Source organism: Chiloscyllium punctatum, chromosome 38, assembly GCF_047496795.1.
Source record: "Chiloscyllium punctatum isolate Juve2018m chromosome 38, sChiPun1.3, whole genome shotgun sequence".
NCBI lineage: Eukaryota > Metazoa > Chordata > Chondrichthyes > Orectolobiformes > Hemiscylliidae > Chiloscyllium > Chiloscyllium punctatum.
Genome location: NC_092776.1, coordinates 29,282,362 through 29,300,245, shown reverse-complemented (window position 1 = coordinate 29,300,245; position 17,884 = coordinate 29,282,362). Strand labels below are relative to the sequence as shown.

The 17,884-nt window shown below is 37.4% G+C and overlaps 1 protein-coding gene across 1 annotated transcript in view; it reads right to left on the bottom strand.

Moving 5' to 3' along the window:
* Positions 1–17,884, bottom strand: part of adam9b (ADAM metallopeptidase domain 9b) — a 52,938-nt gene that overhangs the window by 4,578 nt on the left and 30,476 nt on the right. The window contains exons 10-21 of the mRNA XM_072557504.1: positions 17,030–17,114; positions 13,780–13,913; positions 11,946–12,117; positions 10,424–10,513; positions 7,569–7,764; positions 7,100–7,205; positions 6,834–7,008; positions 4,858–4,938; positions 3,336–3,441; positions 2,107–2,242; positions 1,400–1,463; positions 356–405 (exon numbers count right to left, since the gene is read on the bottom strand). Coding sequence (XP_072413605.1) covers positions 356–405; positions 1,400–1,463; positions 2,107–2,242; positions 3,336–3,441; positions 4,858–4,938; positions 6,834–7,008; positions 7,100–7,205; positions 7,569–7,764; positions 10,424–10,513; positions 11,946–12,117; positions 13,780–13,913; positions 17,030–17,114 — 1,395 coding nt within the window. The remainder of the gene's footprint in view (positions 1–355; positions 406–1,399; positions 1,464–2,106; positions 2,243–3,335; positions 3,442–4,857; positions 4,939–6,833; positions 7,009–7,099; positions 7,206–7,568; positions 7,765–10,423; positions 10,514–11,945; positions 12,118–13,779; positions 13,914–17,029; positions 17,115–17,884) is intronic.

Below are 17,884 nucleotides of genomic sequence, written 5' to 3'. Positions count from 1 at the left end.
CTGACAGGGGCTTGGCTTAAAGTTTCAGCAGAAAGACTGACTGCCTGTCTGCACTGTATAGAAGGATCAGTCCAGATTATGTTCTCCAGTCCTGTAACAGACTTGAACCCATGACCCTTTGATTCATAGCTGAGAAGACAAACACTCAGCTAAAATAATCCTACTCTCCTGCTCATTCTATGATTGAACAATTGAAAAAGCATAAGTCTTGGAAATATTATACAATTATCAATTCTATCATGGGGGCTGCATGGCCTTTATTTTAATGTATTGAATGTTATTTCCATTTCAGTGAGATTCATCTAAGCACAGTGAAAAAAATGACTACAGTGAGTGTTGCATTAAATGAACATACCTGTGTAAAGTAATATCTGCATAGATATTTGAATTTGCAGTAGAAATAACCTAAAATGCAAAAAAAAGTCCAATGTATTAATATTTCATCCCTTACCCTTGTAATGTTAAAAACATACTATACCATGAGACTTCTGATTAATGTAATAGGAGAAATAAACATGTTAATGTGTTTGCACGAAATTTGTGTGTTGTTTTAATGGATATATTAACCTATTTCTTTGAATAGAAAAGACTGAAGCTTTGGGGAATACTGAGAACACAGACAATTTCACCTTGAGTGGAAGTCAGGACAGTTGCTACTGAAGAAAATTGTTTCTTGTGAAAGCCATTGCCAATAATTTTATCTGTAATGAAATGTACTGACCAAAGCCTTTTACCTTTCTGGGTGAAAGAGAAATGGAATGGAGTACAGGGAAGGTAAAAATCATCTATGTAATAACAAATACAGTCTGACATGATATAATTTTGTTCAAATTGGAATCAACCTTCATAAATATCTAAATTGTAACTTTGCAAAATATTTGGGGCAGTACAGTGGCTCAGTGGTTAACACTGCTGCCTCACAGTGCCAGGGACCTGGGTTCGATTCCAGCCTTGGGCAACTGTCTGTGTGGAGTTTGCACATTCTACCTGTGTCTGCATGGGTGTCTTCTGGGTGCGCCAGTTTCCTCCCAGAGTCCAAAGATATGCAGGTCAGATGAAGTGGCCATGCTAAATTGCCCATAGTGTTCAGGGATGTGTCGGTTAGATGCATTAGTCAGGGCAAAATGTAGGATAATGGATCTGGGTGGAGTACTTTTCAGAGGGTTGGTGTGAAGTTGTTGGGTCGAAGGGCCTGTTTCCACACTGTAGGGATTTTAATTCTAAAATCTATATGAATGTCAGCTCCATTATCACTTGATCTGATTGATAGTTTAGCAGCATTAGTAGGAAAGTACTCGCACATGTATGATAATATGGTTAAGAACATACTGTTAACCTGGAATATTATGATTTTAACTTTATGGTATAAAAGCGATATTGAAATCATAGTGATTCTTACTTGATTATTCCTCTGATTACCATGGTTTGACAAATTGTTCTCTGATTGTGTTCTGGTCTGTGTCCTGTAAGATAAAACAGTTATGTGCATAAGAAACCCCATAGCTAGTAATGAATAGCCTCAGATTTTCCAATGTTAAGGTTATATAGTTTTTCCAAATCAGATTTTAATCCTGAGCAAATAGTAGATTTTGTAAAAGTTTTATCTTTTAAACACCTCCCCAGCTAATGAACAGTGTATTCCTTATTCTCCATAAACCTCATTCATGCAATCCTGTCACCTTCATCATGTACATGTTCAGCTTAGTTCGTATGCAGTTTACAGCTAAGGTAGAGAAACATCAGCCTGGGTTCCCATTCCTGACTGTTGTCCAATGAGTTCTAATTGCAAATGCAGAATTGGCCATCTCGTGAAATCAGGGTCGAGCTTGGCTTTGGATGCCTCAAAGAAAAATTCCAATATTTGCCATCTGAGTTCACTCATGAAGAATAGTAATTAGGCAGCATACTTGAGAGTGGCCAATGCCCATACAACCTGAACATCTTTAGGAGATAATGCCTTCAGGATAAATAGGGAGAAACCACACAGTAGAATGAAATCAAAATGAAATACCAGTGTACAGGAAATAAATCTAACTAATAGAGACACAATAAATAAGTAACCGCATTTCTAATGAAAAGTTGGAGGTGAACTCCAATGTCACATACGTTGTGTGTGGAGCTTTCCTCTTTCTCCAGCATTGTTTTATTGCATTACGGTTGAAAAAAATTATTAAACCAATGAAAATTAGTATTGGGACCACCAAAAGGAAAAATATTAGCAAGCCATCTCGAAGTGAAGTATCTAAAGGAAAAAAACAGAAAAGACTCCTTAAATGGTTTTCCTACAATAAATCAATTTGCATATTATTAATGATCAATTCCATGGCATGCAAATAGAAGATTAAGATTCACTACTTATTATCTTATATTTATATTGTTGGTAATATTGAAAATTTGAAAGAAGCTGTTTTAAAACTGTCCAGGTTTTAGGAAGACTTTACATTAAATGTAATAAATTGGGAAGGTTGCATCTTTAAAGTGTAGACTGAGTTACTGTATTTGTGATCTGAACAATTGCCAGGTGTGTGTTTCATGATATCTGCATTAAGAATTTCCTCAAGGCTACTCCCGTTCCTCCATCTTGACGTCAGCAGAAACTCTATTTCAACATGTAAAAGGAATTTCTGAAGAAGCTGTTACTGTTAGGGAGTGGGAGATGATCCAAGGAACTTGCTGGTGGAAAAGTCTGGTTTACTCAATAATATCTTTTAACTGTTATTGCTGAAAATATATTAATTTGTGTCTGTGAATGTGCCTTTAGGTAGTTTAGAGTGGGTTAGTTGGCTCGGTCCCTGTTCTCTTTGGAAACCTGGATTTATATGACTTAAATGTTGGCTATTCTTTAGAAATTAGATTGTTATGTATATAGTTTTCTGGATAATAAATTAATTCCTCATGGTCATTCAATTGTCAAACAAAAAAGAGTGGGAGGGGTATTGGAAAATTTACCTTGGCAATGAATCATTAAATTGTTTTGAAACTCATGATTAAATACACCCAAAGTCCAATCTATGTTATATTCAAGGACCTAGAAACTGATTCACATCGACCTATTGGGTTTTAAAGAATTAATGCGTTCTTTGTAAAAATCCCTAACAATGAAAAGGTATTTGGAAGTTCAATAAAGGATTTTTGTTTCCTTTACGAAAAAAGCAAAATTTAATGGAGAACTATGCTCATAATCTAATTTCATACAATAATATAAATAATCAATTATTTGTAATATCTATTCATATAATCATTCACAATTATAACAGTTGCATTTCAATTGCAGTTATTATGCAAAAATGTGAGAATACACCTCTTGTACAATAATGCATCTTTTAAAAAAATACCTATGCGAGTGGGTCCACTATCTATGCTTCCTCCAAAACCACGAGTGTCACAATTAGGTGGTGCCCATCCGTCTTCACAATGACAGTTCTTGTTACTGTTACAAATCTAATAAGATGCAAATAGTATTTCAATAAAAGATTACAGCTACAAAAGTACTAAAGGTAATTTACCCTGAATGCGGTGTTATGAAGACGCGGGTGTACTAGACCTTTAAGAGAGTTAATAGCTAGCAGAACTACCTGACACAGCATCAAGTGTTCTGAACAAGATATAATGTAACATTTGGTCAAACAATTCGAATAACTGATTGACAAAACAGATTTGAATTAGGCCAATCAGTTTTAATTATACCCCGAAAAATACCAAACTCCAAACAAGTCTGAATTTAGTGTCTTGACAATCTTAAAAGCCAATGACACAATCCAATGCTTTGGGGGTATAAGACTGCAGAAAATTGAACGGTTGAGAGGAGAACTGCCAATCCACCAGCATCTGCAGACTGCTCACAGAATAGCTCTCTTAAAGGTACCTTTATCGATAAGTAATCTATGAAACAGAAACCCCTAAGAAGAAGAAGACAGAGGAAGATATAACGAGAAGATTTGACATCTGGCTGGATATGGAAATTTGAATTTTTGGTAAATCTTAATTGGGAGTTTTAGCAGAGTAGTATTATAGAAGGGAAAGTAAAAGATAGGTTAGAAGAGGGAGTTGTAAATGGTTGTTAGTTATTCTCTGTTTTACTTTAAGAAATAAAGCTGTTAATTTTTACTTTAAATAGTTCTTGGCTTCTCGAATTTTCACACATTACTGCAAGGGATATATCTTTTCTGTGTTGCTGGTTTAAATTAAGCTAGAGGGTTTACCATATGACGTAACAGTGGTCATTCTAATGTTTTGGTCATGTCAGCCTATATTTCTACTGCAACTAATGACATTTATCCAAATTCTTCTGCTGAATTGACTTTAATAATTCACTACATCTTCTAAGATGTTGTTACCATTCAGAACTGCATTCTCTACAAAGCACTATTAAGGACCACTGGAATAAACTAACAATATCTATCAAACAGTGGTACTACTAATAAAACTGGGCCCATGAAAATATCAAGGGCTAAGTGCAGGCAGATTTTTACTATTAATGGTAGAGCTGTATAGTGGTAAATTCCAAATAACATGAATTCAAAATAGTTTCAAGCTAAATAAAAGACTGAAAAGTTGAAACTGGAATGCTTAACTTTGACAAAAGTAGTTTTTTAAATGAAAATAATTTAACATTTAAATACCTAATACCAATAGGTACTTTACTGCTTTAACAAAAATTGTTAATAATCCCACCATTAAATTACAACTAAATAAAATAATTTTGGCTGTTTGAGAAAATAAATCCAATTCCAGCATCTGCTTGTTGTTAATTTCCAAAATAAAACAACATATTATATCTTCATAACAAACGTGAAGCATTAAGTAAACAACCATGATAATAGGAAGACCTGTGACTAGGAAGAGAATCATTCTTACACCATGGTTGTTGCATTTCCCTTTGATATCACAATCAAATCCCAGGTTGCTGGCGTTTACACATTCAAAATTTATGCAGGCCTGAAAGAGTATAGATAATTAATTAGATAAATTAATATATAACAAATTTACAGATACTTAAATTTTCATTTGTATACCACATTACCTGTACCACAATTGAGAATACCTTTTCTCATTTGGGCAGAAATAGAGTATTTAATATTGTACATCAGTGGGGTGGAGTTGGATCAAGAGTGTGGATATTCAAAAGTGCTACATGGGCTCCCATCAACACTTTTGCTGAGGAAGCCGCCTCAGAAATAAAATATGTTGAAAAATGTTCGGTAGTTTGGTCATGATCCTGGTCTGGAGCATTAGATGTTTCCCATGTGTTCTGTTGTTATGGCCATGTTTGCCTTAACCTATAAGTTATGTACCATCAAGATGAGCACAGGAACCTTCAGTTTAAAGTTCCTACACCTTGAAATGATTTGCCACGTTTTGGCTTTGGGGAGCCTCTGCAAATCTTTGTGCTATGCAAGGATTTGGGACATCTGGGTCCTGATTGAGTGTCCAGGCATTAGACTGTAGATTTTCAGGGGTCCTGTCACTAACAAATGAAACTTTGTGTTTTCGCCTGAGCGAGATTTCAATTCATTTAAAAATTATCCACTTGCACAGATTTATAGTCTCATATGTCTTTAAAATCCTCTAACAATATTCCATTTGCACAAAAAAATCCACAACTTGACAAGCTTCAAATAAAATAGATTAAAAATGATTTCAATCAAAATTTCAAACAAAATAAAATGGTAAACAGTTGAAATTGGGAGGGTTGAGTTTTGAGGAAATTGTTTTTTAATAATAATATAAAGTATTTAAATACTAAATACTGAAGCAATAAGAACCATATTTTATCGCATTTTAATGCTGACAAACATTAGCTCCAAAATGGGTGCCTTGCTACAGCTCACTGGCTATGGGAAAGCAAAATACTGGCTGGCTATCACAGTAAGTTAGCCAGCAGATCAGATTTATGATTGTTAGGGGTGCAGAAAGGGCATAATCCTGCAGTCAATGCATGGGCCTCAATGGGATGGCAGAGCGTTGAACTTGCTTTATGGGTCATTTTTATGTGGCCACAAGCAGTTTGCTGAAAACTCATGGTTAGGCTCCACCACATACAAAGGAATAGAGCATATATGTTTTATCCCTTTATAGTTCAAAAGTTGTAATCAAAACCCTACAACCTACCTTGGACCTCAACTGGCATATTTAGGCAGAAACCTGCAGGAAGCAGATGGACAGATTACCCTCCCATTTGTACATGACCTATCAATTACATTAGATTAGCCATTAGCAGCATTGTGTAGCCAAAGTAGCCTTTGATCTTTGGTTATTGGCTGCCCATTGTTTAGGTGAGAAACAGTAGGCTGCCAGTAGAACATTGGTCCTAGTATGTTTAATCAAGCATGAATTGTGGCTTTAAGAGCAGTATGATTATGAACAGAAAGCTTGACTCAAAAAGGTAATGAAGGAATAATGGCAAACTAAATGGATACTGGCGTTGGAGGAGGACAAAGAACAAAGAGGCACCATGAGATCAAGGAGTTACTAAGGAAGAACACTAGGAAAACTGTACAGGATAAATGGAAATAGAGAGCTATGCACCCATTGTCACTGCTTACATACAATATATTATGCTCAACTTATATTTAAGATTAATTGTTTGAAATGAGTGGGCCTAGTAGTGACCCCAAGATAGGTCAAAACTTCTGAAAGCCATACAATCTCCATCGAAGTGAATAATAATAGAGAAATGTAAAAGTGAAAAATTGTGTAATTCGTTACATAACCAGCAGTCCCATCTGTAGCATATTGACTGTAAAACAATTCAGTTCATAACTTTAAATTGAAGTAAAATCTCTGATCGTTCCATTTTCATTCTATTCCTGTACATTGACTCTTTATTTTACCTTGCCTTCGTTACAGCCAGTGCCTGTGTTTACATAAGAAGGATCAGTGACATCTGTACCCACGTGGAAGTCAGCATTCACACAATCAATGCCATTAACATTCGAAGTGCTCGTATCAACACCAAAAGGTCTCTCTGTCACTTTTATACATTGAATTTTGCCACATCCAGCATTACTGAAAGGAGGAAGAAAACATGGCAACTTTTCAAATTAAAAATAGAGTGATATCTTTTTTGTGTTTAATTATTTTACAAGCAATACCATACCTTAGCGTACATTTCTTAAATTGCCGGTTTTGGAATCCACAGTTCCCGAATCTGTCCCCTTGTCGATTTGCATGTTCAAAACACACATCTGGTGCACGCTCTGAAGCTGTTAACATATCACAGAAACAGTGTGACAAATTTGTCTGTGAAATAACATTTCTTGTAATCAAATAAATATGCGCAAATCCCAGTATTAAGCACTTTATTATCACCTAAATAATTGAAAATCTTATCCAACAATTAGATGTTTCACATGAACAATGGCATGGAATTGCAGCATACTTGTTCTTGGGATTTAACTAAGGCAGGTATGGTCAAATGTATTGGTCTCAGAAGGTTAGTACTGAGCCATATCTCCAGGGATACTTCAGCCCCATGACTTTAGGTTATAATGGCATTTTGTTCTGATATAAACTTAAAATAAATTTGAATAAAGATTTATATTTCCAATGATAACAGTCATACTTACTAGAGCCAAAGAGTACCTTGCATTGTGCATCATAGGTCTGACACAAACCATCAAAGCAGTATGTCATACCATTTGCACATGGATAACCATTTTGGATAAAGACATCAGGCTGGCAAAACTGTGAGGAGCCGTTGCAGTACTCTGGAAGATCACAAACATTCACTGCTCCTCTGCACAAAGTACCTGCAACACGGAACTACATAGAATAATAAGTCTGAGAATTAAACAATGTTTATTAATATTGCTTTTTCAAAGTTTTACAAAAATAGATAATTCTATTTATAAGCTTTCAAAACTTTAATAATGCTTAATAAAATGAAATGTAATAGGCTTTATAAGACAATAGGAGAAAGTGAGGACTGCAGATGCTGGAGATCATTCCTCATTCCTGAAGAAGGGCTAATGCCCGAAACGTCGATTCACCTGCTCCTTGGATGCTGCTTGACCTGCTGCGCTTTCCCAGCAACACATTTTCAGTTTATAAGACAATAGAGTCATAACAAAGCAACAAATAACTAAAAAGCAAGTCTATTTACATTTGTTTCTATTTGATATAGCAAAGAAACAATTTATCATCTCTTTATCATTTAGGCATGAATAGGAGTGAAAAGGATGTTGATCGGTAATATGAGCAGAATACTTTTCCAACCTATATTGCAACAACCTCACATATATTTCAAGGCTCCGTTATGTTTGCATACATGCATGGAACTCTAAAGCAGAAAATGCCTGCTATGGATGCTGTCCCAGTGATAAATTATCCTGTTACATAATTTAAAGGCCAGCTGCAGATCACACAATGCCTCATTTCTCCAATGATAATGGATAGAGCAGGACCCACAGACAAGCTGCCCAACAAGAATTTGAAAGAGAGACAGTTACATGAATACCAGGAATAATGTATTGTGTCTATGCAGAGAGTTCTAAGGGTTTATACTGCCCTGTAATGTTCGATGTTCTAAGAGTCACTTAGGACTCAGAATGTTGGGTGGAATCTTCACAACCCCTGAACATTCTGGGCAATGACAAGTCAGTTGTTAAAATGTAGCAAGAATGGAAAAATAAAATTCTTAACATTGAGGAAAAGAAGTTGAATTCTCCACTCAAGGTTTTAACTTTGGGACAAGAACCCTGGTGGTATGCAGCAAGAAACCTAACTTTATGTGTTAACATCTCATGATTTTATACTACAACCTAGTTTATTTACAGTTTGCGATTTGATGAGTAGAGAGATTTGGAATCATATAGCAAGAAAAGACCCTTGAGGCCATTGAGTATACACCAACAAAAATCTACTTTAAATCCACACTATTCCCACTTTCTAGTACCTGGCCCGTAGCTTTGGAAATTATGACATTTCAAGTACTCATCCAAGTACTGTACAAAGGTTGTGAGATTTCTTACTTCAATCTCAGGTATTGAATTGCAGACATGCCTTCAATGTGAAAAAAAATTCTCAAAACCTCTCTAAACCTTAAAATGATTTCCTCTTGTTATTGGCATTTCCTCTAAGAGGACAGTTGCTTTCTATCTAACCTTTCTGAAATAACTCTACAGAGCCTGGTATCCATCACCAAGTCACCCTTTATTTACACATAAATAGTCCTTAATTTAGTGCTGCCTCATTCAAAGTCAGCTCTCAGAGTGTCAGTACTTCTGATACTCCCCTTTTTATCTGTCAGCCAATGCTCCCTTGTTGGACCAGGTTAACAGCACCAATTAGGGCACTCATATTGTATGAAGTCCACCTGACTGACTTCATTACAACCATGACAATCCATGCCCCTTAAAATCTTACACACCTCAATCAAGTTCTCTCTCAAACCTTTTCTACTCTAAGGTAAACAACTCAACCTTATCTAGCCTCTCTTCATAGCTAAGTTGCTCCATCCCAGGCAACATACTGGTGAATCGCCGTTGCAATCCCTTCTGGAGCAATCATATCTTTCCTATAGTGTGGTGACCAGAACTGCAAACAGTTCTCCAACTGTGGCATAACCAAAGTTTTGTACAACTCCACCATAACATTCCTACTCTTATAATAAAGGCAGGATCTGGATTAGTGGTGCTGGAAGAGCACAGCAGTTCAGGCAGCATCCAAGTAGCTTTGAAATCAACGTTTCGGGCAAAAGCCCTTATTCCTGATGAAGGGCTTTTGCCCCAAACGTCGATTTCGAAGCTACTTGGATGCTGCCTGAATTGCTGTGCTCTTCCAGCACCACTAATCCAGAATCTGGTTTCCAGCATCTGCAGTCATTGTCTTTACCTAATAAAGGCAGGAGTCCTGTTTACCTTCTTAACAGCCCTATTAACTGCCAATAAAAGTTTGAGTGGATAGCTGGCAGCTATGAGTTTCCACAAGTTCCTCTGGGTCTCCATCTCGACTAATATTCCCCAACATCTCAATTTCCGCCTACATCTATCACCCAAGGTGGTTGGCATTGAACACGCACCAGCCTTACCACATCATTGTGGCACATCTCTGACCTCATTTATAAACAATTCACTACCTAAATAGTGCAGTTTGGAGTGCACCAATACATTTCATTTCAATGCTGCTGCAAGAACATTTTGTGGACAGTGGCAGCCACGTGTCTCAAGCATCAGAATAGGGTCTGCCATAGGTCTTAGCTTGCCCTCGTAGTGCCGATTCATTTGGTACCTACATTTTGCTAAAGGACATTAATGCGCTGCTGTGAACATTGTTGATAAATGTATTGTGATGAAAGACAGTTGAATCATGAGTGAAATTTGGTGAATGCCTTATTCTCTATTAAAATATGAAAAGCTTTTTTTTATAATAACTTGACAAATTCTGATCCTGTCGACTTTAACAGAAGAGCTTGTTTACTTACTCTGCAGTTCTCACAACACTTCCCATGTGCACATTGTGACCCTGATGTTAGGGTACAAGTGGCTGCATTGCAACAAGGATTAGAGCATTTCTAGAAAAACAGAAGTGAAAGATAACAGCATAAAATGAACAAATTTACTTATAGAATTTCTAAAATTTGAACCAGTTGTTAATCCCATTTTTGTGTTTGATCTTAGCAGTTTTTTTTCTGTAATTGTACAGTGTAGTCCACTGCACCTACCATCATAACTGTCAAACATAATACTGCACTATGGGAGAAAAAAGGTAACACCAAATGGATTACACAATTAGAATTTCATTTATTAAAAGTATCAATTATTAAATTATAAATGACATTTTGACTACAATGACATGTTCTATTTGATGATTCATTGAGTTATCAGTTTAATTTCTCTGAGATGATTTGGTGAGGTCCTATTGCTCTATGTTATTTCTTGATGATTGACCAAGCTCTCAATCATCATTAGGTTTTCTCATTGTTACAATGACAATTAATGCCTATAATCACAGAGTGAATTTGATACAGAAAGTTGTCCCACAAAACTTAACAAAGATATAAGGAAGAGAGATATAGATCTTAAGGAGATTGGCCAAAACCTTGATAAAAGAAATCAGTTTGAAGATAGATCAAAAGGATGAGAGCAATGAGGGAGGCAGAAAAATTTAGAATAAGAATGATGTTGTCCTCAGTGGCTTAAGCTGTGGCTGATGAGAATGAGGCAAAGTGAGGAGGGAATTTCCAGGAAGTTGAACATAAGACAGGCTGCTGAAGGTTGCACAGTTGTGGGGGTGGGTTGACAAGACCATGGAGAGGCTTACATGGATTGCTATCACTATGAACCCACCTAAACACTGGTACAGCAAACCCTGCAAGGGTGGTCATAGTGGCTGGATGATTACGATGATGGACTCGAAATCCAGTGGGGTCTCCCAACACACATTCAAATTCTGATGATTACATTATTTAGCATTCATCATTTAGGGTCTTATGACATGCAGTTAGTCCCCATCGTTTTCTTTTGGCTGCACAGGCCCCTGGAACCAAAAGTCAATGACATGCTGACAGCAATCATAGTGCATGGAATATTGGAGCAGTCCTGCACAAATGTGCAATTGAACAGCTCAGAGGGAACATTAGTGACAAGGTGATAGTGTCCCTTAGCCTGGACCAGAAGGTCCAGATTCATTTCAGAGATGCCCCAAAGGTGTTCTTACAGGATTAGACAGGTTCATTAAGTTTTTTTAACAAACCAAAACATTTTAAATTTGGTGCACTAGTGTTTAGAATCCAATATTATTCATCAAGAAGATGAGTGAGGGGTGCAGAAGGAATTACGAGCAGCTGAGTTTTGGATGAATTTAAGATTGTGAATGATCAAGAATGAGAGGTCAGACAGGTGAGTATTGGAAGAATCAAAATGATAAGAGCGTCTATCTTTATGTTAACTAAAATGAGAGGTTTCTAAAAATTGGAAAAAATGTAATGAGGTTTGATGTTTAACCTGTGGTTTACCGCAATCACATTCTTCTCCCTCATCAACAATGTTATTGCCACAGGATGGTAAGGAATACTGATCTTCTAAGTTTGGTTCATTTTGAAGACATAGTCCACCTCCTCTCTCAATGAACCTTACAAAATCATTCTGACTGCAGTCACTGAAATTCCTTGAATTTCTGTAATAAAGAGAAAATGTATAATGGATATATGTAATTTATTCCAACTAATTGTTAGCCTGTTAGTTGCTAAATTAATGTTGGTCAAACAATTATCTTGAACAATGATACTCAAGACATTGATCATCTTATTTCTTGAAAAGGAAAGCTGTAATTACAGTTGCTATTTAGATTCTGTATTAAATTAATATGGTGGATTAGTTATAAGACCATAATAGGAATAAGTAGGCAGTTCAGACCCTCGAGTTTGCTCCGGCATTCAATAGGACCATGGCTGATCAAGTGCTCTTCACACCCACTTTCCTGTCCCTTTCCTACAAAGCTTGATTCCTCTGCAGGTCAAGAGTCTGTCTATCTCAACCTTCAGTATACACAAGGACTCTGCCTCCACAGTTTTCTTTGGCGACAAGTTACAAAGACTTACAACACTGTGAGAGAAGAAATTCCTCCTTGTATGTGCAGAGATTGATTATCGTATGAGTAGAAAATATTCAGGGGATTTAGTACAGATGCTCAAAAACATGAAGAATTTTGATAGTGTAGTTAAAGACCAGTGATAGAACTGGTCAGTAACTTTTTTCCTTTTACTCTTGCAGGTGATGTGGTGTTGCTGGCAGGTCCAGCCTTTGTTGTTCATTCCTACTTACTTTGAACTGAGTGGCAGTTAGGTGCTCTTAAAGGCCAGTTAAAAGCCAACCACCTTTCTGCAGGTCTGGTATCGCATGCAGTGCAGAGCAAGTAAGGATGGCAGATTTCTTCCCTTATAGAATAGCAATGAAACAGATGTGTTTTCTTGACAATCAACAATAGTTTTGTGGTTGCCATTACTGAGGATATACTAATTGAAGTTCAATTCTCTGGATCTGAACTCATGTTTCACAGCGTGAGCCTTGGCTTCTAGATTACTCACCCAGTGACATTTCCGATGAAATATGACCTACTTGTCTTGTTATGCTCTGAAAAGCTTGAATTTAGGTGGCAGCAGGTTTGGTAATAACTTTGGTAAGGTAATTGGAAAATATTTGAAGCAGAAACCTTGTAGTGAAAATTATTCATTTGATAATTCTTTCTAAACATCAACACAATAGCCTCTTTCTATGGCAAAGCATTTCATCAATCTATGGTGAGATTTTACTAATCCGAAAGAATTCTATAATGTCTGTTCTTTATCATATCTGACCCCTGTTATCATACCTGTTATCCCTTTTCTTTCCCAAGTCAATCAACTGTATATCAAACTTAATTGTAGAAATTGTTTCTATGGCTTTTTGACATTTTCCACATTTCTCTCCTTAACTTTCTTATTTTAATGTGCCCTTGAAATTTAAATCCTTCAACTGACCAGATAATTTATTTGGATAATTTTACCAATTTCATCTATAATCTTGAAAGCATCAATTATACTAAATCTGTTCCATCTTTTCCCCATAAGAGAACAATTCAACTTCTTTCTTGGGAAAGGTGTTGAGGTGGAGAAAATAGTTTGCCTCTATGTCTGAATGCACTGTAACATGTCACCACGGAATTTTCCTTATCCTTTTACTTTGTGCTATATTCCTGTAAGTTGTAATTGATATTTATTTGAAATTAAATCTTAAAATTATAGAAAAACAGTGGAAAATACTTTCCTTTCTTCACATAATAAACTGGTTTCCTACTTACGTAATTGAACTGAACATTATGCAGCGGCTAGTTGGGCAATCACATGTTCGTGGATCATCATGGCTGAGGCCCATGTTATGTCCTAATTCATGAGCAAGAATAGTTGCTGCTATTGGCACATTACTGTTGGCAAACTAGTTGAAAAAGAAATAGATTTCGTTGATTAGAGGAAAAAACCCTTTAGAACAAGAACGACTTACACTGTTATAGCATCGTTAACGTAATAAAATGTCTCAGGCATTTCACAGAAGTTTCTCAAACAAAATTTGACCTGTGAACGATGTCAGTGACTTTAGGACAAATGTTCGGTCAGAGATAGATTTTAAGTTTGTAAGCGAGTAACTTTTGATGTGACCTGGTTTGGAAATAGGAACTCCAACCCAGATCTGAAATCATAATCAGTTAGGTCAGATAGCCAAAAGCTTGGTAAAAGAAGGGTAGCTTTTCAGAAGTCTCTTCAAAGGAAAAAAGTGAGGGAGAGAGTCAGACAGTTTTTGTGAGGTAATTCTATAACTTGAAGCACAAACAACTAAAGTATGGCCACCAATAGTGAAATGATTAAAATTGGGAATACTCAAGAGGCCAGAATTAGAGCAGCATACATATTTCAAAGTAGGACCAAGTTATGGAGGGTTTGAAAACAAGGAAGATAATGCTTAAATCAAGGCATTGCTTAATAAGATAATGTGTAGTGATTGTAACAAGGTTAGCCAAATGGACCTCATAGAATATGAATTCCCTGTTTGGGAATGTTAAGCTGGTCCAATCATGGAGTTGTGACTGACAGATAATAACAGGAGTGTCAAACATCCTGTTCACTCTGACAGCTGGCTCTGAGGGAGCAGGGTCACTGCCAAGGACTCACTACATGTAAATAAATGGTAACCTGGAGATGTGATACCAACTGCTGTGGAGTTATTTCATTGGCAACAAGAGAGAAGAATGCTCTTGAGGAAATTCGCTTACAACAATCGTCTTTGAGTTGGGGTAAGCATTTCTGGCATCTTGCTGTTATTTAGGGAGTATTCAATCCTGCTGTCAAAGATTGAGCCCAGTATGTAGAAAGGGTGCATTACTTTTTCCAGGCATTACTGCACTGGGGCAGATGAAAAGCAACTAATAATTCTCCTGACAGCTAGTGGACCCATGGCCTTTTTGGATATCCGGATCCCAAACTTCCCTAAGACCCCTAATACTAAACCCTTTCAAGAGTTGATAGAATTAGTTAAGGAATATTATGACCTCAAGCCTCCTGTAATTCTAAGATACTATTGGTGTCACTTGGCAATTTGAGAACCAGGGGAATCCATATCAGGATTTTTGACAGGGTTAAGATGATTTGCAGAGGCATTTTACTTTAGTTGTACCCTAAATGAGAAGCTAAGAGATAATTTGGTATATGGGATTAATGACACAACTGTGCAAAAGTGCCTACGGGCTGAAGCCCAACTGGACTTTAAACAGGCACTACAACTGTCTTTATCATTTGAAAATGAGGCAAGTGGAGTGTATAAGTTGCAGGGTAAACCATAGCTTTCAGGGAAGTGGAGAAACAGCTGTCATCCTCTAAGGTGTTGGCACACTGTAATCCCAGGTGAGATCTGGTATTGACATGCAATGCCTCCCCATCTGGCAGTGTGCCATATTAGCACATAGTTGGCCCAATGGAGAGTAACACCCAATAGCATATGCACAGCGAAAGTACGGCCAGATAGAGAAGGGAGGTTTGGCAGTCTTATGTGGAGTTAGGAAGTTCCACCAATGCCTTTATGGATATAAGTTTGTAATAATAATGGACCACACACCTCTGCTAGGTCTACTTAAAGAGGACAAGGCAGTGCCACCCATTGCTTCAGGTCTAATTCAGCAGTGAGCTCTAATACTAAATGCATATAATTACAAGTTGAAACACTGTCAGGGAGCCTGAAGAAGGGCTCATGCCCGAAATGTCGATTCTCTTGCTCCTTGGATGCTGCCTGACCTGCTGCGCTTTTCCAGCAACACATTTTCAGCTCTGATCTCCAGCATCTGCAGTCCTCACTTTCTCCACACTGTCAGGGAGGCCAAGAAACAAATCGGATGCATTGAGCTGCCTCCCACAGATACTTCACTGGTGGTACCACTACTGGAAGAATGGCTTTGTATTTTCTGGACACACATCCAGTCACAGCTGACAATATCAGACTTTGAATGCAGAAAGACCTAGTCCTGGCAAACATGAAACAGCTAGTAGTGATGAAGAAAAAATTCCTGAAGAAGGGCTGATGCCCGAAACGTTGATTCTCCTGTTCCTTGGATGCTGCCTGACCTGCTGCGCTTTTCCAGCAACACATTTTCAGCTCTGATCTCCAGCATCTGCAGTCCTCACTTTCTCCCCTCAGCGATGAAGAAAACCAAAGATTGAAATTTTTTTGGATGTGGAGAAGCCAGAGCACACAAGGGGGTAGTATATTATTATGTGGAGCAGAAGTGATGGCCCTAAGTGAAGGTCACCATCAGATACTGGTTGAACTCCATCAAGATCACTCAGGGTTTTGTTGACATATTTGCAAGCCTTCCCTTCTTTGATCTATCTTGTCAACGGTTCAAATTTTTTATTGAAGTTTTTATTGTACAGGTTAGAGAGGTATCAGGAGCATACAGTTTCCATTATTGGCACGATCTGCTTGATTGATGCTTTCTTAGGATTATAATAAAAGCAGTTTTTTTCCCACAAATGTTAGGAAAGGGTTGTTCCTTTTTAAGCAGATCTGTCTATGCCATTGTTTCTGCAGGGTTTATTGGATCTGTGCTAAGTGCATACTGGTGAAAGATTCAGATCATGCCATAAGTTGGCAAGAGGGCTATAAGAGGCAACATAATGGGAGATATTGAGTGCATGAGTGGCAATGGGAAGTGAGTGGAGGGGCTGAGGACTGAGGGTTAGAGGGCTCAATATTTCAGAAAACAATGGGGACTAAGTTCCAGAGAAGATCTTTTAAAGATCCCACCTTGCCACTTGACCATCCATGCAATCACATTAGATCTGTGCCTGAGGCTGATGATCATACTCACTTTCTCACTTACTCACTTTCCCCCACCTTATCCCATTCAAATTAAGATCCTGTCTTTTGGGGTACTGTTTCCTGAGGTAGCTGTGCAGAGTCTGGTAATTTCCCCACTTCTGCTTCCCACCTTGAGCCTTTTGAACCAGCCCTAAAAGTCCAATTTAGTCAATGACTGTCCTGAAGCAATAATGCAGATCACTTACAACATTAATTCCACCTCCAAGCCTGGTGGAGCAGACTGTGCTTACAAAGGCCAAGCCTAGAATTCCACTGAACTGAGCTTTACCTCTGAAACAGAGAGAAAACAATGAAACAAGGATGTCACTGTTAATATACCTGAACAAACTGGTTTAGCTAACAGGCTACCTGACTGTTCAAAGTTAAAAATACATTTCTGTTGACTCTCCAAGCAAATAATCTCAACGCCTGTTTCTAGTGCAAGATATTAGAAGATATTGATAATTAAGGTAGAGATCCAAGATGTAATTTTTTTGTGTTACATCAATTGACTGTTACATGTTCCGTCTGACATTTAACTCTATTGTCTTCAATAGGTCTGAATAAAAGGTGTATTGTATAATTGGCAAATAAAACTGCATTTATTTTTCTTTTCTGGCCAGGTCAACTCATTCAATTATGTCAATACAAAATACGTCCTTGTTTCTTAAAGCTGACATATTTTAAAGTAATGTAAACCTGACAAGAAGACACTTGTTTTGTATCACAAATTGCTTAATTTTATATGTTCAGTCAAATGTGATAATGACCACGATCAATGTTTGGTTTTATATTGAGTTGACTGATCTCAATCTAGGTGATGATGACAAACCTGAAACAGTTCTTCTTTTTCAGGACCACATAGGTGGGTAAGGGATTGGAACCAGGACCAAAGTTTGAAATAACACATTGGATCAAGTACCTGGTGTGCGCCCACCTTGGAGCAATCTTGGGGTCAATGTAGTACAGGCCAACCACTTGGCAGAGACAAGGCCCTGTTGGTCCATTAATGGACTCATTGAAAGGATCTTACTGACAGCTGGATGATCCTTTTGCTGAGG